The sequence below is a fragment of the Fulmarus glacialis genome, unplaced genomic scaffold, assembly GCF_000690835.1.
Source record: "Fulmarus glacialis isolate BGI_N327 unplaced genomic scaffold, ASM69083v1 scaffold13787, whole genome shotgun sequence".
NCBI classification, from domain to species: domain Eukaryota; kingdom Metazoa; phylum Chordata; class Aves; order Procellariiformes; family Procellariidae; genus Fulmarus; species Fulmarus glacialis.
The window spans coordinates 7,141-33,571 of record NW_009223929.1 but is presented as its reverse complement, the minus strand read 5'-3'; the positions used below and the strand labels follow the sequence as shown (position 1 = coordinate 33,571).

The window sequence follows — 26,431 nt, the reverse complement described above, 5'->3', positions numbered from 1 at the left end:
ATCTCTTGCTATAACCTCCTTTGAGAGCTTCCAGAAGCAGGGTAGGAAAAGCTATCAGACAGAATTAGGAGTTCAGCAGTCTCAACAATGGAGACACAGGGGCTGCAAAACCATGGTCTAATTAGGGTTCAACATACACTGGAATCATCATTCCAACACGTTATTTCCTCCAGGTCTGCTATGGTATTTATGAGACAAAAAGCAAAGAACACCCGTATCATCTGTACTAGTTTTAACCATTTGCCAACATCTGTCTACAGCAGCAAGCAGAACAATGCAGTAAGCGTGGGTCTGTGGAACGAGAAATGCTGAGGATGTCATATCCATTATATACATGTTTGAGATGCCTTACTGCAGACTATCTCTAGTCTGGTCCCACAGACTGTATGCTCATTAGTGTTTGGACTGCAATAGATGCACTCTTACAGTGCACCTTTCTTTTAAGCTTGATCCAAATGGAATCCAGTTTGCATACTCTGACATCATTCCATGATGCAAAACAACATGTGGTAAGTGGGAACAAGGAGGAAGTTTGTTTCTGATCCAAACTAAGATGACAGTGTAGATGCATCCCAGTCTTCTCTGTTACTTAAGCTATACTGAAAAACAAAACTCACCACTACCTACAAAAACCTGATGCATTGTCTCTCACGGGCCTTGTTTAATCTCTGACTGAAATAACATCAAAAAAATCACAGATCTAGTATCTTGTGAACATGCCTTACTATGGAACAACACAAACATTTTTTAATTTTTATTTTTAAATGGTATTTTAAGAGAAAATTTTTTTAAAGGTTTTTTTTTTTTTAATAAATATAGTAAAGATTCACATCAGACATGCCAGGAAAGAGCTCTTCAATGTCAACCACATTCTGCAGCCTACAGCACAACTTATATACAACTTTTCAAAAGAAAAAAGAAATCTAATCAAGGGGGTCTTATTAGTATTCACCCCACTGTTATATGAATACCATTAGCTGTTTGAGCTTTAACATGCAATGTGCTTTAAAACATGCAATAATATACTGTAATCTGTAATAAGCCCAGAAAGGGATAGCTCAGGCTGCAACTGGCTACTTACCAGAACCGCCAAAAAGCAACATGTCTATTTGCTCCAAAAGATATATACAGAAGGTGTTGATTTGAGGGAAAAGACCAAGAAGAGAAATTGCAGGAAAGCAATATAAAAACACTAAAGAAAAAAAGATGTATGTTAGAACACAGTCATACATCACAATGTATTGAGAACAGAGAAACATGCATCACAGCAGAATAAGAAATGGTTGCAATAAATTCTGAAGATTACTCACGTGACCACTAGCAGCAATGATTACAGTTTCCTCCTCATGTATTCAAAATAAATTATGCTATTTTATATGCAAGAAACTAAAGCTCAGAGGTTCACTTTAAGCTTTATTCTGGATAAAAGCATCAGCAGAAAAAATAGCATTATGTAGCCTCCTTACTGCTTCTCAAATACTTTCAAAGTTATATTTGTTCTATTTAAAGTACAGAAATTTTAACTGGCAGACTTTGGAACTTCCTCCTTGAATCAGAGATGGTTCAGGCACAGGTATAACAATTCAATATAAACAAACAAAAAATATTTTAATGGCTAAGATCCTAAGTATCTCAGCTAGCACAGTATCCTGCATCTGCCAGCAATGAACAGCAAACATTTAAAGCAGCATGTAAAAATGGGACAAACCTATAGTGAAACTTCCCCAGAATATTTCCCCAGTTTCCAGCAGAATGGACCTTGACTTTGCAGTAGTGAAAGAAGATTAAAAACAGTAAAGAAACTCAGGGGTAAAACCCAGTCTGACATCTTTACATAGTCTCTTTCTAAATAGATATGCTAATTTAAAGGGCTGCCTTACAGTCAAGGAAAAGCAGGAGTCGTAATTTAGGTAATTGTGCTGCTAGTCTTATGTTCTGTTCATTTCCAGCCACTCCTCCTTCCCACTTCCTATTTCTAGCTCCACCCTAGAAAATACTAAGCACAGTTGTCTAGCAAAGCATCTAAACACACACTTGACCCAAGTCTCCAATACCGTCAACTTTCAAGGATATATGCACACATTTAATCATATTCTTACTGCTTCATTGTACTAGTACCAGAATGTTCTACATGGTGAAGGACAGAGATGTGTGTCAGCCACTATTCCTCATAAACAAGTATGTATTTGTTAGTTTACATGCTAGAAAGACTGCAGTTTCCTCCTATTCATTCTCATAAAAAGCAAATTAAACAAACCACTAGTACAACTTATTCCCTTTCCCACCCCAGTCAAATTTTATGAAGGTAACAATAGAATTTGTGTTCTTTGTTGAATGCTAATTTCACATTTTACTCCCAGCTCCTCTTACAAGATCCCTCGTGCTAAAATAAAACAAAACATCGAGTTTGATCTGACAGCTTTTATCTTCATCATATTATACAATACTGCTGTCTAATATTGTAAATCTTGCTGAGGAAGTCAAACGCAGGAGAAAAAACGACACACTCAAGTGGTAAACACAGACGGGGCTCACTTAAGTATGCTTGCATTCACAATGCTCCCTTCATAACGACTTCCTGTTGCTGGCACAAATCATATATACATAAGAACATGAGGAAACACTGTCTTCTCAATCTTTTACATGCAAATGCCATTATTAATCTCCTCTTCCTTTACTGCTCTGCTCTTCTTTTAGATATTCCACCAAGCCATACCAAGCCAAGCAAGGACCACTCAAAGACAGACAACTGCATGACAGCAAACTGCCCAGCAGGCCATGTGGACTCGCCATGGGATCAACTATCCCAAAATTTCACTGCTGAAACTCACAGGAGATCTTGTTCCTCGGGCAAAGGACTTGCAGAACTGCCAGATCTCATCTTAGACTACTGATTTACAGTCCAAACGACTGTCTTTGCTGTAGCAACCTCAGAAAAATCTGAATAAAAGCAGGGGAAGGAAGGACAAGACCAGAGACATTATAGTGTCAATACACCAAAATATATAGGGGTGAATGTAAACAAGGAGGAAAAGTTGGTTGACTACAGCAATTTCCTCATCTCACCCTCTCTCAATTAATACCGTGAATAATCCTAACAACTTCTTTAGCTAAGGTAGCTTTGTTTATCTCATCCTGCACAAAGGATACCAGAGAGGAAAATAAACAGTTGTCACTTAAAAAAGGATTGAATTTAGGAGCAGTAGTTTCCCTTGTGGGAAGCAGACAATAAAAGTAACTGATTAATCAGTTGGAATTGCATTATAAATTCCAGAGAGAATTTGTTTAAGCATCACACATTTCCATACAGAACAACACCTTTAAGAGCTGGACCACTAAGAGATGCTTATGTGAGCTGCTGGCATTTAATACTGCGGTTTGAAGGTTTCCTCTAAACCAGTAGCTACCAGATAAGTGTAGGAGGGAAACACAAATTTTGACTTTGGAAGCTTTGGGTCTTTTGAGAAATGTAGAATGATAACGCAGAGGCAATGTCACTGCAAACATATTAGAAGTTTAGAAAATTACTATTTTTAAAAAAATGATATATCTGAGTACTAGTCCATTTGCTGTGTAATAATACATACTTTTTCACAGGGGAAAAAAAAAAAAAGCATTATTTCAGTGAGAAATAGTCTTTTTGTTTTGCCCCTCCTGAACATAGCAGAGGATAACATTCACAGAAGCTTTCTTTCCCTGACAGAAGCTGTCATTGCTGAAAGTAGCAGGCAGAGGACTTGCTATCATAAAATTTTGACACCACCTGATACTTACTCTTCTGAGATGTCTGCCAAATAATTTCACTCACCTGTCTAATGCTTAAATGGTTTCATCACAAAAACTATCATACATTAAGTGTGTACTTTTGTCACTAACCACACCCGTAGCACCTAGTTGGCTTTGTTTGACTGAGGTTGGCTTTGTCTGTGCGCTTACTTCCACTACATGTGTTAATCTAGCAAAAAGGTCAACTGAAATAAGGAATTCAAGATGAAAACCATAGTTAGAATGAATTAAAGTCATGATCCCCCAACTAATATAAATCAATAGCAGAACCACCATCAATTTAAAATAAAAGAGAATCAGATCCTAAACAGATTGTTCGCAAAGAAACAGACCTGTTAAAAGCCACATTTCTTAAGTAATTAGGTTACACATCTAACAAATTTCCACTGATTTTCTTTTATAACCTTGTTTCAAGACTTTTATCATAGTATGCCATGTAGCATCAGACTAGTTCCTTGGTAAGTCCATTCTATGATTTCCATCACTTTAGTTTCTTACCATAGTAAACATCTGAAACAGAAAACTTTTCCTTTCCTTGGTATTTGTAGTGTATAGTCAAAAATCCCTTGATTTCCCAACATATCAACTTGGAATACAATGAATTATGAGCAAAGTATAAATTAGAAAGTCACCATATGATGACAAACCAATAAAAAGATATCAAAAATACCTAGCAAATGGGCAAAACCACAAAACAATAGCAACACTTCATTGGTATTCAGTGGGGCCAACTTCCCTCCCAAAACAAATACTGCCCAAAACAATTCTATACCTTCAGTGTCTAAGGGAATCTGTACTCAAAGCACAGCAAGGTGCTGGAGGATGCCGACTGCCATGGCTTAGGAAAGTAGCTGCACTGTGAACACTTGCAAGGGTTAATGGCAGCCAGAAGCTGGGACTCCCATAGAGACAAAGCAAGGAACTGCCAGAGCGCAGCACCAAACATCACTTGAACAAATACACCCACAGATGTGCCAGCAAAATAAGAGTTGGCAAAATAAGAACGGGGGACAAGCAGAGGGAAATGCTTTCTTCTCCCTCTCTCGTTAAACAGGTGCCTACTGGGGAGATGAGCCTGTATTTCCTCTCTCCCCCACCCCCTCCAGGCTGTTTCAAGAACCTGCTCCACCATCTCTTCTGAGGCCAGCCAAAATTAGCACATTTATAACCACACTTTTTTTTCTTATACTGGTTGCTACAGTTTTTCATTTATCTCTATCCCAAGAGTCATTTAAGATTCTTGTTGAATTATTTATCAGCATTTTTAGTGTTCACCTTTGACAGGCAGAGAAAATAAGATGTAAGAAGAAACTTTAATGAGACCAAAGGAAAGTAATGAAAGAAGCTAATGAAAATAAGTGGGATGCAGGTCTTCATTATTCCCCTGTTTCTAGTGAGAAGGATTGGGAGTCAATGAACCCGTATAAAGGACCAGAAGGCTTTCCTAAAAATAGTATGCCTTTCAGGCAGTAATAGCCTGACTTAAGTATAGCAAAAAGCAAGTACAACAGTCGCAGGTGAACAAAGACCTCAAAGGTCATACACTCTATATCACAAATTTTCTTCCTCTACTACAGTAAGTTTCCCTGGTTGTAAATTCACAAACGGGTGTGTCGTCTTTGGTACACTACAACACAGCTCTTGGGAAGTTTTCACAACTTTTACAGTAACCTTTAACTTTTCTACTTCATACCTAACAGTGTGGCACTACTTGACCCGAGTCCAGTTCAGCACTCGTATCTGTGACACGACTAGAGCAGCATGACAGTTACAGACTGCAAGTGTGTAACAGGAAGAAGTGTCCTGACAGAATGGGGCATTTCCAGCTGTGGCCACTCCAAATTAGTGCCAAAGGACCATCAGTCCCGTTTTGGGGCAATACCTGAATGCCCTCAGCCACCTCAGGACATGATTCCAGAAGGAAACGGGTTGGAAGAGCTATTGCAGAGTGGCCGCTCCACACTAACTCATCACGTGGACAGCAAGATTAAACTAACCAAGAAAAAGCATGTTCTTCATGAGTAGAAGAATGTCCATCTGAGGGCTTGGCACGGATTAGCTTCCAGGCATTAAATCTAAAACTTGGCTGATTGTGCAGTAACTGCTCCGTCACAGACAAGCTCTTACAAAGATTAACTGGATTTCACAGATGATGTGTCTTGCTAATAACATCAGTGACTGTTAGTTTTCTATAGAGACTTTTCTATGAGCCTCACTTCATTAAGAACGCCTTTTACAAGAGGGAAGGTTGCCAGCTGCCCCCCACCCCCGTCTTAAGTCATTCCAAATGTTTCTATCAATTTGACTTAGAGTTGTGCCTCCATAACATGCATTTGACTGCCAACAAGGGAAAACACAGACTTCCCCAGCTAATGCTTAATTCATTTTTACAGTCCTAAGAAAAATATTGACTCACCTATTACATGGTCTCTGGCTGACTGGAGAGATCTAGGTGAAAAGAGCTTCAAGCCATACATTGTATAAACTGGAGGATTTGTGTCTTTAGATCCAGCATCTAGCAGCAAAATAAGGCCACACAATATACAAAAATATACAGGTCTGCTGTAGGTTATGATTTTATTGTGCCCCTGGAAAAAAAAAAAAAAAAGGAAAAAAAAAGTGTTCGGATTTTGTATTCACTCTCCTACTGCGTGCACTGCATTAAACTGGAGACAGGGTCAGGAGTCAGGCAAAATATTTTAATGACTTATACATACTAATTAATAATAAAAAGGTATTTTATCTTCTGCAGAGGAGACTTTCAAAAGGCACAAAAAGCAGTTAACACTAACTCCAGCAATCATTTATGCTTTTGAAAATCTAACTTTCTGGACCTTTCAAAACACACTTATTGCAGAAGTTGTCATTTTCTGTGGAGAAAAAAAAGCTCAGTGTGTCTGAACCTTTCTTTTCAATAGAAAAAGAATTTTTCTCTATATTACTTTTACTTTAATGAGCGTCTACTTCAGGTAGCTTGGGTTTTTTTTGTTTTTTGGTTTTTTTTTTTTTTAAACTTTATGAAATATAAAATTAATTTTTAATTGCATCCTGGGAAGTAAAAAAAGCAGTAAAGCACCTCCTAGGTGCAGTGTGAGGCATGGAGATTGATTTTTTGCACCAGAACAATGCAATTTTTTTTGTTGATTTGAACCACTTGACAGCAAATCAGTGTCCCTCCTGGAGGGGGTGACACTCATCAGCAGCTTCTGGTCTCCCTCTCATGCAGCACTTTGAAATGATGATCCAAAGGAATTAATATGTGGAAGGATCCTTATTTTACGTCTTTCATACACATCTCTCACGTGATTGATTTGCACTAATCCTACAAACCACTGCTGTGGGGCTGTGGGCCAGGGAGAATAACAGATGCTTACGAAAAATCTTAATAGTTCTCCTGGTAGCAAGCTTCAGTGTAAATAAGACATTTTAAACACTGGTGAGTCAAAAGCTTCTTCCTTGAGTGTGAAAAGCCAGAAGCAAAGTGACAAGGATTCAAGTTTGCCTTGCATAAAGCTGCTGTGAAACTGTTCTTATTTGTAAAATGTAATTTAAGTGAGTATAATAAAAAATCACTTCTTTTTTGAGTCTACTTACTGATTTGAAACAGTGGCTGTATTTGTTTGGCTGCCAGACAAGCTCCTATGTTAGCATTGCTATTAACTGATCTGTACTGTCTTTTGGGATCAATCAGTTAATAAGGTGGCAGATTGCAGGGAACTAGCAGGCTTTATTGCACCTCACATCCATGGAATATGAATCGTCGGACTGACAAATCCTACCTGTTTAATCAGAGTCTCTATTTTACTAATGCCTTTTTTTTAAAAAATAGGACATATGTCCATGAAAAAAAATCAAAGGAGAATTAAAAAGATAAAAATCTGACTTAAAAAAAATTAACTTAAAGTATTACTTTCTGGCTGTTTTTAAACTTCAGTTCATTTATCTTAAATACAAGCTATGCCTTAGAAAAAGAAACCAGTAAATATTGCATCTAAACAATTGCTTAATGATTTATATCCTGATGTGCACTCCAGACCAAAGTCTATTTTATCATGATGTTACATTCTTGTCTTATCTCTTGAATTACGGAACCCAGGTTTTATCTTTGCATGGTAATTATTTGAAGGCAGTTGGGTAAGACGGAGTTGATGACTAGAAGTCCAGAGGTTTAGCTCCACACACCTTCCAGTTCCAAGCAGAACACTGACATACTCAATTAGGTTTACAGTGTATATTTAACTCTTACTTCTAAAGTAGTTCACAGTGCGCTGGGTGAAGAACTGGCTGAAGGGCAGAACTCAAAGGGTTGTAGTGAATGGTGCTACATCTGGCTGTAGCCAGCGGTGTTCCTCAGGGTTCAATTCCAGGGCAAGCTCTGTTCTATATATTTATCAATGGTCTGGATGTACGAGTTGAACGCACCATAAGCAATTTTGCTGATGACACCAAACTGGGAGGTGCTGCTGACTCTCTTGAGGGATGGGATGCCTTGCAGGGGGATCTAGATAGATTGGAGCATTGGGCTATGATTAATGGGATGAAATTTAACAAGTCCAAATGCCAGATTCTGCACCTGGCATGAAGTAATGCCAAGCACAAGTATAAATTGGGAGAGGGGTGGCTGGAGAGCAGCCCTGCAGAAAGGGATCTGGTGGACAGCAGGCTCAACAGGAGCCAGCAGTGTGCCCTGGCAGCCCAGAGGGCAAACCGCACCCTGGGGTGCATCAAACACAGTACAACTAGCCAGTCAAAAGAGGTGATTATCCCGCTGGATTCAGCGCTGGTGCGGCCTCACCTGGAGTACTGCGTGCAGTTCTGGGCCCCACAATTTAAGAAAGATGTGGAGGTCCTTAAATGCGTCCAAAGGAGGGCAACCTTTCCAAAGGTGAAAGGGCTGGAGGGAATGTCCTATGAGGAGTGGCTAAGGACTTTGAGCTTGTCTAGTTTGGAGAGGAGGAGGCTGAGGGGCGACCTCATTGCTCTCTACAGCTTCCTGAGGAGGGGACGTAGGAGGTGCTGAGCTCTTCTCCCTGGTGTCCAGTGATAGGACGTGTGGGAATGGTTCAAAGCTGCGCCAGGGGAGGTTTAGACTGGACATTAGGAAGCATTTCTTTACCGAGAGGGTGGTCAAACACTGGAACAGGCTTCCTAGAGAGGTGGTCGATGCCCCAAGCCTGTGAGTGTTTAAGAAGCATTTGGACAATGCCCTTAATAACATGCTTTAAATTTTGGTCAGCCCTGAATTGGTCAGGCAGTTGGACTAGATGATCGTTGTAGGTCCCTTCCAACTGAAATAGTCTAGTCTAGTCTATTCCAAATAAATCACTCTTACCATGCTAACAACAATAATGCTAGTTAGGATTGAGGAAGCAGTTTTCAAAGGCTGTCTGAACAGCCTGCAAAATGTGAGCAAATACTACCTTCCCTATTTCTCAGGTGGCGGTGGGGAATGAGACAGAATCCTGAAACGGAAATCGTGCCTACTATCGGATCAACAGGGGCAAAGCAATGCAGCAGCGATGCACTCAGAAGGATGCTGTCTGCACAGCTGTTGCACTGCTTAGGATGCGCTCGAGCTCAATGAGCTTCCCAGAGCGCAACAGAGACTCCAGTCCCCACATCTGGGGAACAGGCAACACAAGGAAGAGGAACTGCAGTGAGTGTTAGTGCTGTATTTCACTGTCATTTACATCCTTTGTGTGAGGGGGATTATTTCGGACAGGATTGGTTTGAGACCAGCAGCAGACACTTTCTAGGAGAGAGAGGATCACTGGGACAGTGCATCACCTCCTGAAAGCCACAGCCAGGGGATGGACATTACACGTCCTCTTTTCAAGGTTTTTGAAACAAAAAAAAGGGGCAAAGCCCTCTTGTGCCTGCCACTGACAAGCCAAGCTAAGCAGCCCTTCACCAAAATGGGCATGTAGCAGTGCAACTTATCAACAAGGTATTTTAGATATTAAAGGCTCATTTTGTTCTACTAGACAAACTCATCAAATTGACATGCAAAACTGATTTCATCTTGGTGAAACTACTCCACTCTGCATTCTCCTTTAGAAGAATTTAAATGATGAAGCAGGATTCCTTTTATGTTTTACATCTCATTTGTTGAACAATCATTTTTCTCTCCGCTGATAAAAATTTCAGTGAAAACTCTTCCTTTCCCTAAGTCTGCCAAAAAATGTCACTGACTTTTTCAGGTCCATGTTTCTCATGAATACGTTTCAGAAACATATTCACAACCTACAAACACAGCACTGGTGCATCTCATATTTTGATATTAAGATTTTCAACAAACCTAGAATAATTTCACAAACACTTCCATTTAGTAAAATAGCACTTTTGACTGCAAAGCATTTTGATGGGGAAATTTCAGAAGGATCTAATGATTTTTTTGTATGTGGGTGCACACATGCAAGAGAAAAAAGACAGAAGGCTTTATATAAAAAGAAAAGTGTGTGTGCTCAGTTCTACAGAAAAGCTTACAGGGACAAATTAAAAATACTTTTAAAGTGCCTTATGGGATTTATGAAACTGCCTATGGTAGCTACCCAACAGAGTTAGCTATCTGCTTTGGCAGGTAATAGGACCAAGACAATGAAGTTATGCAAGTGATTCTGTAAATCTTATTAAGAGCATGACTGCAATCTTTCAAAGCTCAAATGCCTTTGTAAACTTGAGCTAGATCCTGAGCTATACAGGTGCCTTATGAGGGACTTGCAGACAAGCTCTCATGATCCTTCTATATAGTCATTTACTATAGACATAGCCTTTATTGCCCAATCTGCTGCTGCCTCTAACCAGCATCAAGAAACTCTGCAGTCAAAGCCACTTGTCTAAAACCTCGAAATGCACACAATAAGGATCTCTTGGATCTCTGAATTTAATACCCTGCAGTCACTGGCACCTCCCTTATATTCTGCTCTTAATAAACTGATACAACTCACACTTGGGATGGACTTTATTTTCTTCTCCCCACCACTCCAGTGAGGAGGCTGTTCCCAAATTTCACCATCCCAGAACCACGTACCCCTGTGTGAACAGCCACTAAAGGCCATCAGCTCCCAACGGACCAGAACTGGAAAGCCCAAAGCACAGGCTGACAGGAAAATTAGGCTCTCATCTTGTAACAGTACTAAACCTGCAGCTACAATAAACGCCAGTAGCCAGTGTTAGCTGTAGAACCTGGGAAGTTCCAACTTGAACACCAAAGCTGATCAGAACAGAATCATTATCACAATTCAACAAGATGAGTATAAATGAATATAAAATTCAAAACATCAGCTGAGTTAGATAGGTTCTCTACATACTGAAACTCATCCCTTACCACAGTGACAATATACAGACAGCGTTCAACTCAGAGACCCTAGCTGTCACAGCATGGTATGGGGCAAGAAATAATCTTATCCCCAATAAAATTGTACCAGACTACCAAACTTTATAGGGTTTAATCAGCAAGCTCTTCCTCAACACCAGGAAGTGAAGACACTGGCACTCAGAAGGAGTTCAGAACAAAAGCTTTATGCATCCCTAGGTACTGTGTTTTCTGAATTCACTGGATGGTATTTTAAAGCAGTCTCTTTCAAAATGGTATAGGCTAGAGACAACAAAGTCACATCAAACAGTAACAAAGTCTGCATGTGAGAGATAGGGAAGAAGTTTGGAACCTCCTTGGCAGGCATGGGTAACATAAGGCATTAGCGGCTACTCATGGATCCAAGAATAGAAATTAATTCCGTGTGCAAATCTGTGGCTCGTGACGGTTTGTTTCACACTGAAAAATCTCATCTGCATTTTTATTCATGGACATGGTACAGATCATTCTTTAATCCCTCTGCTGTTCTGCATCCTTACGTTAACATCAAGAGATGTTATTCTCTTTAATTTTAATGTAGTTACATGAATTATGAAACAGTACATGGAGTATCTTTTCTTGTCTTCTTGTTGTCTTATTTTTCATGGTACTTCCTAGCTCAAGCAAGCCTTTACAAATACCTATTGTGTTAAAAAGATATAACATAGAAATAGCTAATCTTCTAGTTTAACTTCATCTATAATGACTCCCACCTTTAAAAACCTCTGTGGAAAAACTCTCTAAATTTTATTTCCATTGGAGTTTGTATGGTGCACCAGAAAGTTTGCAAGAAAATGTCCCAATAAACAAAGTTTTAGGAAAGCATATGGAAGATGGAAATACACCTATTGTTACTTTGCTACACTACGGTATGACACACAGAATGCAACATGGTGATTAATACTTGTAACAGTATTGTGGGAGTCTGAAATGCAAACCTGGATTCTGCACAAAAAATGTTCTGTTTAAACTTCATTAGCTAATTTGTCTTTAATACTATAAAAAATATGGGCTAGATAGGTTTATAATGAAGTTTTGATTAAACTGTTTGCCACATACTTTAAACAAATGTACACATTACTAATGTGTCTGGATAAGTGCAAACTATTTGATTACAGTTCACATTATTGTGTCTAGACACGTGCTAGCTGAACTGCCAAATAATATTATTTTAGTCCCCAAAAACCTGAACTTTTTACTGAGGTAGGAATATTTCTTTAGTATATTGAAAATATTACCTACAATGTGTAGGTTGCTGTTTATTAGCCTTCCCCACTTTTTATGCAGACAGGTATTTCCTGTGAATGCATTATAACCAACAATACCATAAGTTCACCCCATAATAACTGGCATGGAAAAGAAACTAAGAATCTTCTGAAATCTATCTCAGTGAAATGTCTAGCATACACTTGTAAATAAGCTCAGTTTCAAGTTCAGCCTGTATTTCTAGCCTCTAAACTGACAAAAATAGTTTCTCCCTGCCAAAGGGAAATAATCCAGCAGACCTGCAGTTTTCAACATGCTGGTTTTGAACCCTGAGGGAAGAGAGGGGGTCCTCAAAAACATTCGAAGAGCTAAATAAGAAACGTCAGCAACTAAGCAGCTGGTGTAAAAGCAAGCAAGGGACCTTGTGACCACTGACATATCTTCCAAGATCTGCAAATCAAAAACGCTGAGACACTGTGACAGGTGGAGGGCTCAGGGTGGAGTTGTAGGATGATGTTCCTAAACCAGCCCTATAATGAGGACAGACTTAGGTAAGGAACAGTTTCCTTGCAAGGTGGTTGTCATTGTCAGAGCTCAGTTTCTCAGATATGCTCAACAGACAAATAGCAACCAACAAAGATCCTTACAGCTTGTGTTCAACCACAGATTTGGCCATTTCTTCAGGACACAAGCACAGAAACCGTGACCATATTATAACAAAGGGAAAACACCTGTGCCATTTGATGAGCTAGTAACACTAATGAGAAATACATCTGCAATACCAGATTAAAAAAAAAAAAAAAAAAAAAAAAAATCAATCCCCAATCTCAAAAAAAAAAAAAATTTTAAAACCCCAACTGACCAATGACCGAGGTGCTAATCTGGAACTTCTGCTGTTTTCAGTCACTGTTTCTAGAAAGAAAAAGCTTGTCTGATGCCACAAGATTGAATTTCAGCAAACTAGTCCAGGTGCATTTGTTTTTACTGCATATTTTAGCTTAAAGCACAAGCACTTTTCTAATAGCAGTTAAAAATTCAAATAGCTTAAAATTAAACGTAGTACAAAGTCTCAAAAATCACAGACATCATCTTGCTCATTTTCATAAATCACCTAGAACAGCAAACTACTTACACTTGTGTTTCACTGAACAGCCAACTGTTTCACAGTACACAAGTGATAATAAAGGAGAAAGACTTGTTATACTGGCTGAGACTTACATGTATTGGTGAAGCAGGATCAGGCTGAACACTCTAAAAACAAAACAGAAAAAAAATTTGCTTACAGGATTTTGCCTTCGCAGAAGTTAGAAGAGTATTCAGTAATTGGATGAACTTGTGTCCTACCTTTAGGAGAGAATACTGGCAGCTGGCCATCACGAGACAGAACAACAGAACCCAAATGTCTTTACAGAAGCCTTGATTCAGAGTCAGGAATCCAAGAAGCGAAACGAGAACTACTAGGAGGACAGAAAATACATTCTCCTTTATGTCTTCTGTCCTATGTGAATAAAAGTGTTAAGAGAAGTACAAATATTTATACATTCATTAAAGCAAGGCAGGTCCATTTGCAGCTGGTATGAACTGTCAATGCTGGAGCTACCAGAATTTACAGAATCTGAGGTTTTGCTCCCAAAACTACATTTCTATGTTGAACAGTACTTCACCCCCGAGGCAAAGACCTTACCCACTGCGATAGCTAAAATGTATAGAAAAAAGGCATATGCACGGAAGTCCAGCACCCTCCAATCTCATTTCCCAAATAGAATTCCACAAAGGAGCTGATTTGAATGTAGACAAGTCTATGTTTATAAAAAACAAACAAACAAAACCCCAAACACTTTTAAATGAGGAAATAAGGCATTCATTTAATGAAAAATGTACGTCTGACAACAAAGAATTAGCTGAAAGACCAAATTTGCATCTGATGTTTTATTCGTTTTGTCTGTTCTATTAGAACATGGAAGCTGAGATAAAAAACAATGTTAATATTCAGGCTATAACAAAAGAGTTTATCAGCAGATGCTTTCCATGCAATTGAAACACAGAGATAAGACACCACAGATAAGTAAGTATCTGCTCTGGACCTAAGCTCCCTGACTGTATAGCCTGATTGCTGCAGCATGTAAAACTGTCATCTGAAATGTCTGTTGTGGAGACCATATTAACATACATGGCATAGCACCCACCCAAAAGCAGAGATAGGAGAGCCAGCAGCCATTAGGTATGTAGGCTAACATGTTTGAAGTTCCTAGTAGTCTGGCAGATTACCAGGTGAGGTCTAACAGCAAAGGGCACTGCCTGAAGAGTCAATGCCAAATGAAACTGAGGGACTAGAAAAAGAAGAGATGCCAAGACAAGAAATTTTCTCTAAACAAATAAAACTGAATTGGAACAGAGGGAGCAGCTGAAAGATCCCCTCCTCAATATTCACTCTATAATATTATTTCTTTTAAGATTGGAGTACTTGGCCTACAATACCATGGGAACTTTCCACTTCTGTATTTTTGCACAAAACACTGATTTTCTCATCAGAAAGCTCAGAACCATTGGATCCAACAGCTGAGAGTCAAATTAAAGACTATCCTACAGGCCTGGTGCTCACATGAATCAGTTTCTGCTTGAAGACAAATGGTAGTGAGAACCACCAAAACTAACTCTGAAGAAAAACATTTTTTTCTACTCAAAGCAAACAGGCATCTATCCATCTACTCTACTAAGACACTAATACAATGCTCAATTTTTCCTTCTCTAGTCATCTGCATTGCTCTATACATGTGGAGCCACACACTGTAACACTACATAGAGTTGCATTTTAAAAAAGCTTACCTGTCTAACAATGCCAACAAGGTAAGCCGATCATACCAGACTTTAATCCATTTGCCAGGGAATATAATAAATCTGTAAAACTGCCTGTTCAGTTTCCGCTGTGCTGAAGAACATGAAGAATCCTCAGGGTCCTGGCTGGGTTGCTTTAAAAACAAACAAACCAGAAATACACAAAACACTTTCACATTGACATATGGCTGCCAGCAAAACAGGTGTTTAAAAGGCCAAATTTACATGAAGTTTCAGATTTTTTTTTTTTAAAGGGATAGAGGGACAATTTATTTTCTTCATTTTAAATTAGAAACAAAGATATCGCACCAGCTTAATTATTGCAGATGGACAGAAGCTATATCAATTGTGGAGCTCAACAGTGATAATATGCTTTAAACATAAATATTCATTGAAAAATAATTATTTTTTAGTCCCAATCCACTTCCTGTCTAAAGTTTCTTTTTGAAGATTTTTCCATGCATCAGGCTAACTACAGAACAACACAAAACCACATGACAGGACAAATCCTTATTTTTAACCAAAAAGTCAAGCAGGCTTTAAGGCCTAGAGGCATGACTTATCAACTCTCCTTCCAGAATGCAGCTTTGTTTATCTTTCTTGAGATGCTTCTAATACCACATTAGGTGTGCATCCTCAAGAACAGCAAGAGGAGAAAAAAAAAAATTTGCAAACAAGCACAAACAGCATAAACATCACTAGTTTAAGAGTGTCTAATCTTACCATCACAATCATAAATCCTTCCTTTTGAATATTGCTTTTATCAGATTCTAAGGCCTTTTCTTCTTGCCTGTGTTTGAACTATAGCATTTCAGTTCTCCTCCAACTCCATACCTGCACTCCTTCACCAACACTTGTGGGGAGGGAGGCTTATCTACAGACCATCAGGCAAAGTCTGCAAAGCTAGACAACAGAACAAAAAAAAGCTCTGCAAAGTAGTGATTTCTTTCCAAAGTACACCCATAATTGATTTGGGTGTGGGGGAGGGCAGAAATAATCACTTATTTTTCTTTCAAGAAGAATTTGTCTGAGATTTCGAATCAGTGTAAAGCCTAGTGGTTTTCAACCTCCTTCTACCCCACACTGTTAAAGATGATTAATCAACATTGGATAATACATCTATTTATTCTCTCTAGGCAGAGAGAATATCCAAACTCTAGGCAATGTTTACATTAGAATTATTTGTGTTAGATTAACTTTCCTAGTCAGAGGAGATTTCTGTGTGAAATAATTGATCACCTTCTTAAACTGTAACTGTTAGAAAAACACAGATTTTTAAACAACCTGCACAAAGGAATCGTTAAATTTTCTGTCAGATTATTGGAATAATTTCTAATCTTCACTTTCCAGGAAACGGAATTTTACACATCATTTACATGTGACTTAATGTATTGCTACGTGTCAGCTGGGAACCAACTTATTGATATCCTCAGTCTGCTGGCAAATGTGAGGTAGAACAGGCTAGCTTAAGCTTCAGAGAAAGAAATTCAAGTTTATGCATTTTATCTCATGCCTCCAGTTGACTAAAAGTGTACAGCCACACGGTGCTGGGTAGTTCAGCCATTATCAGCACAGGACAGTAACTCACTCATGTTTCTGAGCGTTCAGACGTGCCAAGGGATGCCGGGCTGTTCGGCATTCTTTCATTTATTAACAATTCCAAGTAATTTAAAGGCTGTGAGGCTGATTGCAATCCTTTCTGCACGCTGATTTTAAAATTTAAAAGTAGTTTAGGTACTCCAAATTTCAGTATTTCTATTACCACTTTAAAAAGTCGCTTTATTATGGATTTGGGACATTTTAAAAGAAAAAATGTAATTTAAAATATTACAGTTGCTAATACTGGCACAGTTTTGTTTCTCTTGGGTCCTATTTCCTAACAGAAAGTAACGTGAAACAATCAACTGCAATCATTACCTTCACTCATCTAATCTAGATGAGTATAACTAAATAAAAAAAAAAAATCAAAATGGTGGCAAGGAGTCCATTAAAAACACCTGAGGATCTGATTGTTCGGTCCTCAGAACAGCTTAACACGTATTTAACTGACTGCGTAAGTGAACATTTTGGCTCCTATGGAACTGTAACATTTGGATGAAGTCCATTACATGAGGCTTGCAGTACTTGGGCTGGAGTCAGATTTTGGAGCTGCATTTGGGAAACTCTCTGACTAGCCCTAAGCAAGTCACTAAGTCTAATTGTGCCTGCTATCAAAAAATGGCTTTAAAAATTCACTTCCTAAGTTTATGTGGTGTCAGGGACAGCCTGAAACCCTAGCTTCATTGAAATCAATGACAAAACTTTTCCTTACTTACACAGGCTCAGAATTTCACGTTTAATAAAAAAAATTCAGAAACCAGGAAGTTCTGAAATTACTGCCTGGCCTTGTTACAAACTTGCTATGTGATCTTGAGCAATACGTCTTACTTCTTAATGGTGCAGTTTTCCCGGAAGAGGAAAAAAAAAAAAGGCATGATAATTGTTCTCTAATTTACAGGCAGTTTACAAGATTATAAATATCTGGAAAACATCTGAGCCTTTAGATGGAAGTCTCTGTCCAAATCTGAAATACACAATTCAGGACAATTTCCTTATTTTTAATTTAAAATAGTTCCTTTATACAAGTTGCTTCTAGCTTTAAGTTCCTGTGCAAAATCTAAGATGAATGATAATTACCTGGCATTTTAAGGTTATTCATAAATATCAAACTAGAATTTGCCATGGAAGAAAAGAGAAGGTTAAAGTTACTATAAAAGGAATTGTAAAAACAAATTACAGCCTTAAGTCGTTGGTCACAGACCCCAAACACTGTAAAGTTGAAGTATGTCTGCATATTACCATACAAACTGAACTTTGCGGGCCTTCTTTTACCAGCTACTTTGAGGAGGTGGCTTTGACATTCCATGACAGACATCCAGAAGTCTGGTTGCCCGATTCAGAAAAGTGAAACCAGACACGAGGTTTTAGGATAGTAATGAATCTGGAATAAACACTTCATACTATTAAAATCTGGTGGTGTGTTTAAAATCCTAACAGCTGTGTCCTCTTTCTTTCAAATGAAATAAGACCAAAGACAGAAGATCAACGTTTTAGGTGATGGAGTCTTTAAGTACTCCCCTAAGACACTACTCAGTGTCAGTAGAAAGCAGCTGAATTGGATCCATCAACATAAAATACATCTTCTCCTGCATGAGCAATACCTGGCAAAGTAGTACAGAAAAATCAACAAAACTGTCTCAGGAACAAGCCTGCAGCATTTGTTTATGAAGCAGTTTACCAAAATGCTAGAAAATGAGATATTACAATGTACCCGTGGGCTTTCTGAAAGGGTCCTTCGTGCCACCATCAGTAGGAGCTGCTGCTGAAGCGCGCTCGCTGCTTGATCCCCGGAAGACGGTTCTTGGCTCTCTGAAGTGGTAGTACTAGAGGAGCTGAACTGTATTTCACTGTGCACAGAGGGAAGAAAGGAAAGAGACTGTTTTAAGAAGCAGTATTTTCCTAGTATTTCTGAAACATTACAGGTGGAAGCCTGTATTTACATTACTGGTTGGCTCGCAGGGCATGGAACGTTCCACCTCCATACCTGAAATCTAGCCCAGGCCCACAAAGCAATTAACACCCAAATTTAGATACGCATGGCCTACTACATCCACCACAGAGAAACAGATACTTCTGTATCATAATTTTTCTCATCCTGAGATGAACACCTACAATGAATCACACTTCATAAGTGCCTTTTTCTGTCCATGGACAATAATTCAGTCAAGAGCTGCATATCTACAGAGCAAAACTGCAGGGTAGCTACTGCAGAGATCCTGGATTAGCTTTCAAGGAAGCTCACTTAGGTACCAAGCTAGTCTGGCCTCACCTGCACTGAATTCAGTGAGTACTAATTTACCCTACTGATAATTCAGGCAACAAGAACTTGCTTCTCCCCTAGCAAGATGACAACAACACATGAGCTAACTCACATAAGGCTAGCTCAGATATCCCCCATACTGAGCGTAAACTCACCCTAGGAGGGCCCTGAGCAAGATGCCGGGTTTTTTTTTTTCCCCTGTGTTTACTGCTTTATGTTGTAGATACAGCACTTAAACAGTTTACTTGAGGAAATCTTCTGCACTTACAGCAGCGATACCTGTTGGGTTGCAGAAATGGTGTGCTACCATGACATGACTGACTGGGTCTCAGCAAGAACTATATTGAAATGAAATAATTGTTATGTGGGGAAAAGATCTATTTTGAATACTTCTTGCTTATTCTCTTCCAAATGGGGTTTATACATCAGGCACCCTGCTCTGAGCTCATTACCCCCCTGCCTCTGGATGCCTGCCTTGGGCTCTTATTACTTTCATATCTGCATGAGGTGAAAGCACCTGAGTGCTCATGCAAGGTAGTCAATACCTATTGTTCCTATTTTCCATAAAGAAAAGACAAGCAGGAAGAAACTAGAGCAATCTGCCTACAGTCAGCCAGGAAGCCTGTGGCAGGGCAAAGAATAAAACTCTCATCTTGCATACCCTATGCTTGCCCCCAAGCCACCTTATTAATTTTAGTTAACTCAACATTCCTTGCCTTTGGGCACCAATTCCCAAAGCCCGTCATGTAACCTTATTAAGCTCAACAAAAGGGGCTTTAAAATTATGGCTGTCCTGCACATAGCTGGCTGTTAACTTAAGCTGCAGTGGGTAGCACTGTGCTGGGATAAGGTTCAATGTCTGGATTACTTAGAAGCAGGGCTGAAGCATCACACCAACAAATTGAAATGCACGCACTCTCTCCTTCTCCCCTCCAGGACTTGCTAGCTCTGCCTGGACCTACAGGAACACCAGCAGCCTCGGGATGTCCCCAGAGGAGCCATCCTGCCTCTGGTCTCTGAGCCAGGTAGTTTATTTTTTTCAAAGCCTCAACTGCTATCAGGCTTGGATCCCAGACCTGATATTCACCATCTGCCACTCCAGCTGAGCTATCAGCTGAGTAGAAATGAGAGCACCCCACATTCCTGACCCTAATGGCTTCCCCTGCACTCCCCACTCCTCCTGCTACAGGCAGAAGCATGATCTGCTCCACAGAGTCAGGACAGCTGTCATGTTCTCTTTGGACAGTACTAGGAAATGAGGACTTAGTTCAACACAACCCACTTGACATCCCAGCCATGAGGCAGCCCTCTGTAAGAACGTATCTCCATTGTGGGTCTCGTTTAGGACCCTGTCAGCAGTCAATAACTAAAGAGCACAGAAGCAATGGGAACTGATCCAAGATCCTGGATCTCAACCAAAAGATTTAGGTAGGAAGAAAGAGGAAGAAGCCGAGAAGCATGCCTCCCAGGAGGAAGATTGCCACAGATATGGACTACAGAGGACAGCAGTGCCTTTTGCATATTTTGAAGTGCCCTACTCAAGAGCAACCTTGTCCAGCTTGAAGGAAAGCAATAGGTTTTTTTGTTTGTTTCCTCAGGATGAGCTGTCCTGTGCCTTGTCATTGTGGGTGCAACCCTGGGACTCCCTGTTCACAGCAGGAAAAAGGCAAGCGTAGCCCAGGTTATGCAAGAACGCTACCCTGGGAATTCCTGCCCAAAAGGCGACCCAACAAAACAGCAGGGAAATAGAACAGTGGCTGCTCATGCCTTCCTAAATGAAGAGTTAACTTTCTGCATGTTTAGCTGTCTTTCTACAAAAGCCAAGTGGAACCAAGAGTATTTCTAGATTGAACCATGTCTTCTATCCCACGTTGACCAAGAATGGAAATGGCAGAAGGACAGATAGATAGGCCAAGATATTCCCCTGGTGCTCTGCTCTATCAGTTCTCAGAAATCAAAATTATTTCACTCATAAGACTTCTTCCAAGAATAAACTTAAGAGATCAAATCATCTCCCACCAGACTTGAAGATAACTGAAAAGCCAAGAGAGCCCATAGTCTGTTTTCTGTTTACAGAAAAAATTCATAGCTCCACCTATCAGCAACTGGCAGAAGAGTCCACAAGTAGCTGAGACACTGACTGTGGGAAAAAGTCAGAAACTTCATAGGCCTGAAAAGGCAATTAGGGCAGAGAAGTTGGGAAGGCAGAGCTAGCAAAGCAACAATTCCAAGATCAGAAGCCATCATCTGGCCTTCATCTGCCTCCTATGCCTTTTATTCATCAGCCTCATGTCTCTGTGTCTTCTTACTCTTTCCTCATTCTCCATTCCCCTCAGCTCCTGTTTGCTGGTTTTTTCCTTCTTATCCCTATTTTCCACACAACCTCCTTCTGACATTCACTTGCTATCCTCCTGATGCTGAATTGCTTGCACAGCTACTTAGAAGTTGCATGTCTCATCTGATGACATTGTTATCACACTGACAGCAAATACCAGTAAGAAATGCAATGGTGGTGTTTGTGTTTTTGTAAGCCTATAAACTAGACTCCATAAATTTATTACCATATATAAATAGGAGCAAACACTCTCTAATCATAAAATCATTATAACAGAGCTGATCGCAGTATAACATGGAATCTTACTAAATAGAAAATCTGTTCATTTGCAGAATCAAATTAATGCTATCAAGATCTACTACAGTAAACTGCACTGCTAATGCAAGCAAAGGTATAATTGAACTAAATTTTGCATAATAAATTATTAAATAAAAATATCTTTGATAAACACACAACCTATGCAGATCAAATGCAAAAGCTACATAGCACCCTCTACTGATAACTGGTTGTAAAGTCAGGAATTTTTTTTCTGGCTCATAATTCAGTTTTGTAAGAATACTGAGCAAACATAAGCTAGTTGAGCAATCATATAACACCGAGAATTCATAGCACTGGAAAAATCTTCCTTCTCCCTCTCTGATTAGTCTGTGACAGTTGCCTTATACCACTGACAATTTGGCCCAAGCCATTCAAATATGATACCCTAAGTCATCCCCTTTGTTAAGGATTAGCTAGCCTTGAGTCTGAACACTTCTCAAGGTAAGCTCACTATACAGGCACGCCAAAAAGAATTGCCCGTTAACAGAATTGTTTTGCAGATCTTGGCTAAATTTTATTTTAACCTGCATTTAGGAGAAAGGACAAGGAACCTTGTAACCAATGTCACAACAGTCACAATAACAAAGCACCTTCCTCTGGGTTCTCACATGCTTAAAACCAGAAAGATCCCACTAGACTCCTTCAGACTTTTGTAGTAACCCAGATATCTGGGTTATCTGGGTTACTACAAAACTTAACAGTGTGCAACAAGTATCTGCAGCAATAATAAATAATGTAGCTGAAAGCCATTTGTAATACTCACTACAACACCACTCTTAAGTCAAAGCAGCTATGGCTATGACATTTGAAGAGAGCCAGAGTGAAGCTCAGAGTTGGGACTCTCCTCTTCTGCAATCACTTCTGAGGTACTGGTCTGAGGTGCATTCAAAGTGCTTGCCAAACTGAGACCTGGGCGATCCGGTTGTACAAGAGACATAGACATAGCAGAACTCCAAATGCCCTTACTTTTGTGCCCTTTCAAAATGGTCAGTTTGTGGTACAGACATAGGTGTCTGAACTGACATTGAAAGTATTGGATCAACAGCAGCCCACAGCTCACTCATGGCACCTCCGTTACTCAATGTCATTGCTGATGTCTTCCTACCACTACTTCAGCAGCTTTGCTCCTTCTCACCTAAAATGGCCTCCCTGCCATTTCATGTCCCAATCGCTTTTACACCTCATCACACAGGCCCCTTGCTATGTCTCTACTCATTGCTCATTAGGTCTCCACTACAAAGCTGCCAGCACTAATCTGACCAGAGTATTGCACAATTCAGGACTGAGATTAAATCCGCTAGTTGTATATATTGCTTTTTTTAAGCAGCAGATGATTTACAGTTCCCAATTGTACTACCAAATAACAAGACTTAAACCAAAAAGCAACCTAAAGTACTAAACATGAGGAAGAATAGGCAATCTTCACTTTTTTGGTAAGAAATTAATAGTTTCAAAAAGAATACAATTAATTCAGAATGCATATTTTAACTTTCCTTAGTGGTTACTTCTGAGGGGAGCTCAAGCTAAAGATGAAATCTCTCTTAAATCTTGTTTACATTTTGCTACTCATGCAACAGGATTTGGGGGAGGATTTTTGGCATTTGTTTTAACTAGCAATAACAATACCCCTAACGATAATAAGATAGAATACCCGAGTTTACAGAATGGGAAAGCTGGATGTAATGATTTACTGACACAGTAGACAGAAAAGGATATAAGATCACTGTTTAAGTTTTGCAATAGACTACAAAATGAGCAGTGGTACATATTAAGTTCATTAATTCAGATACTACATATGGACAGAAAGGCCTTGTCAAGCATGTTACCAGTAGCATTGTGGGCAATATGAAGGCAGGAAATTGTGAACGCCTTCTTACTCAGGTGTAAGAATGGGATCCACTCGGTACACTCTTCTCAGTATTCAGATTTTTTTATTTTGATAACACGCATGTAGATTGATAATTTGTAAGCCTATTACATTTCAGAGCAAAGATAAATGTACTAACGACTTTAAAAACAAACTGCATGTTTATTAGCATGTACTAGCTAATAAACTAGAGGATGCACTTTGAGAAGATGCAGCTTTGCTGGAATTAATGCATTAACAGCACCCCGGTTCCATTATCTCCAGAGTCTTTTAAAACATCCCGTTTAGCTCTCCCTATGAAAAGGGGGCAGGGAGGGAGGGAAGAGAAGCCAGTCCCAAAAGCTAAAGGACTACCGAAGCTCCTAGTCCTGAGCAGGATTTTGCTGCCATCATGTGGCAGCATGGCCCCCTCTAATCTCGAGTCTCATTCTCTTGAAAACACTTCCCTGCTCCGTGTTCACAGAGTGAAAGAGGGGCAAAAAACCCTGCAAATACAGGAAAGGATTTTAACTGGCCAAGCTAACACAAGGGTTTCCTCCTGTCGCTAGCAAGCCAGCAGGAGAATGCTACTGAGTTTGTAAAGAGTACGTTTCTGAAAAATCAATGGCTTCATTGGAATTCAAACATTACCACATTTTCAGCGCGCACATGCACGTGCCACACTCAGTTATGTGTTCAAGTAGCACTACGCTCAGGTGACCAGCTCATCTAAGATCACTGAATCCCAAAAGGAACTATATAACATTTGTCACATCCATTTCAAAAGGTGCTTGGCTGCAGAACGGCACAACCTGCCAAGCAGCTTTAAGAAGTCTTTAAGAGTTAGCAGCCTATTACTAGAGCAGTGGGTGATCTTTGTTATTTGGGTCACCTTGCTGAGAAATATAAAGATGTTTTAGTGATACATTCTAAAATGGCATTTTGAAACACTAAAAATAAAAGAAAAAATGATCTACTTACAAATCTACTTTCTCCTATGAGGAATAAACCTCAAAGGTTCAGGGAATTTTCCAGCAGTGAACATACTAAAGTATTAATGGGTTTATACAGGAGACATACAGTACCGCTAAGGCATTCAGACAGATACTTTCATATAGTATAATGCACTCAAGCAGCTTATTCAGGGATGTGAATATAAATCAAATAGTTCACTCATTGATTTGAAGTTTCTCTTTTGCCCAGTGCCAGAAACACTAGCACTCCGCAGGTGTACTGGCAGGTAACTTAAATTACTTTCTTAGTTCTTGTTAGTCACTGTTTTGCTGCAACTATTTCTTTTTAACCTATTGGCCCTGCTGTTGCCGACAAAAAAAAAAATTCTCAAAACAAACAAAAAAATTTAAGCAAAAATTTTTTTCTTAATGGATCTCTATCTGTACTGCAAAGCATTTTAGACTCAAACTGTAATTTAGCTTCTTAGAAGCCTGGTTTTAGTGTCAGAGTCTCATCTAAAAAAAGTAAGGAGTTTAGAGGACCAATTGCTCAGACAGAACATGCAAAGTGCAACATGAATGCAACAATTAAACATAAATACAATTATACACATACACAAAATTATATTACTTTAATAATTACATACATAAATTAAAAAACATACATGACCAAGAAAGCAGGAAAAGGTTCAAACCAGAATAATTGTTTTTTTAAAGGTATACAGCAAGTTAGGTGTATATATACAATCGATTTCAAGTGAAAGCCCAAGTATCACTTAGGCAGGAAGGAGAATCTGCAGCTAAGATAGAAAGACTGGGCAATCATTCTTTCTGCTCCAGTTCTCAAATATTTCAGCTGCATGCCATACATCCATTTCTGTGGTCTGTCTTACATATTTATTTTAAACTCCAGCTTCTATTACACATATGCAGCACAGTAGCCTCCTGATGCAATTTACGGCTACTGCTGACTGTTGCCAGACACGTGAAGTGATAAACTGGAGCAAGAGATCCAGCACTTAAACATATATATGCATGTGAATGAATCAAATGCTTTTGCATCACGAAGTTGATTCGCTGTTGGTTAAAACTTGGATTGTTCTGAAGAGACACCAACTCTATCTCTTTAAAATCAATACATGTGTATAATGATACCATCCTGCACAGAACTGGGAGCTTCAATGTGATTTTCTTCTCAAGAATTTAACACAGGAGACAAGGAATTGGGCTCAAGAATATAAGCAGTATTCTTATGAATTGCATTCACTAAAACCCAGAGTATTTCTTGAAAGAAATATAAATGGCCAAATGCTTCCACAGCTCGTGTGGGCACAACTCCAGTTGGCTTTAGAAGACCTAATACGTGATTTGAGATTCAGAATTGGCCTATCCTCAAAAAGTAGCCCTTAGCTTTTTTCTACGTAAGGAAAAAAGCCTCCACAAAAAACATTTTTCCTTGGAGCTACACATATCTCAGTTTTTCAGCTAACACAGAGAGCATTCCCGGGTCAGTATGAACATATCCACATTGGGATTTTGTGTGTGGACCAACGTTTGTATTTTTTTAAGCGCAGTTAACCATAGCACATATGTTTCTGCACACACACCAAAGAAAGCTCTGTGCTTTGAATAGAAAAAATTGCAAGGATGCAGAGAAAAGTGCTCAGAATACTCAGAAATGCTATTGGGTATCTAGCATGACCCTACACTGGCATGCTCTTCAAGGATGTTTAATGATCTGTACTGATCTCAGATCTGAATACCCACGAACATATCAGAGATAGACTGCAATATATCTGAGCAAAGCAGCATGGGAAAAATGCAAAACATTTTTTGGAAATAAATCCAGCCCTTCTTGAAATTAAATTTGTTCACATTAGCTAGCAAAATGCTATGCTGAAATAAAAATTATGGTGATAGATCATCAATAAAACTTATG

At 39.2% G+C, this 26,431-nt stretch overlaps 1 protein-coding gene across 1 annotated transcript in view; it reads right to left on the bottom strand.

Moving 5' to 3' along the window:
• The window catches only part of PCNXL2 (pecanex-like 2 (Drosophila)), a gene marked incomplete at its 5' end in the record, with an annotated part of 120,453 nt that extends 101,826 nt beyond the window's left edge, over positions 1-18,627 (bottom strand). Inside the window, 6 exons of the mRNA XM_009581993.1 lie at positions 1,082-1,192; positions 6,203-6,374; positions 13,565-13,597; positions 13,691-13,844; positions 15,173-15,315; positions 18,492-18,627. Coding sequence (XP_009580288.1) covers positions 1,082-1,192; positions 6,203-6,374; positions 13,565-13,597; positions 13,691-13,844; positions 15,173-15,315; positions 18,492-18,627 — 749 coding nt within the window. The remainder of the gene's footprint in view (positions 1-1,081; positions 1,193-6,202; positions 6,375-13,564; positions 13,598-13,690; positions 13,845-15,172; positions 15,316-18,491) is intronic.
• Positions 18,628-26,431: the final 7,804 nt, after the last annotated feature.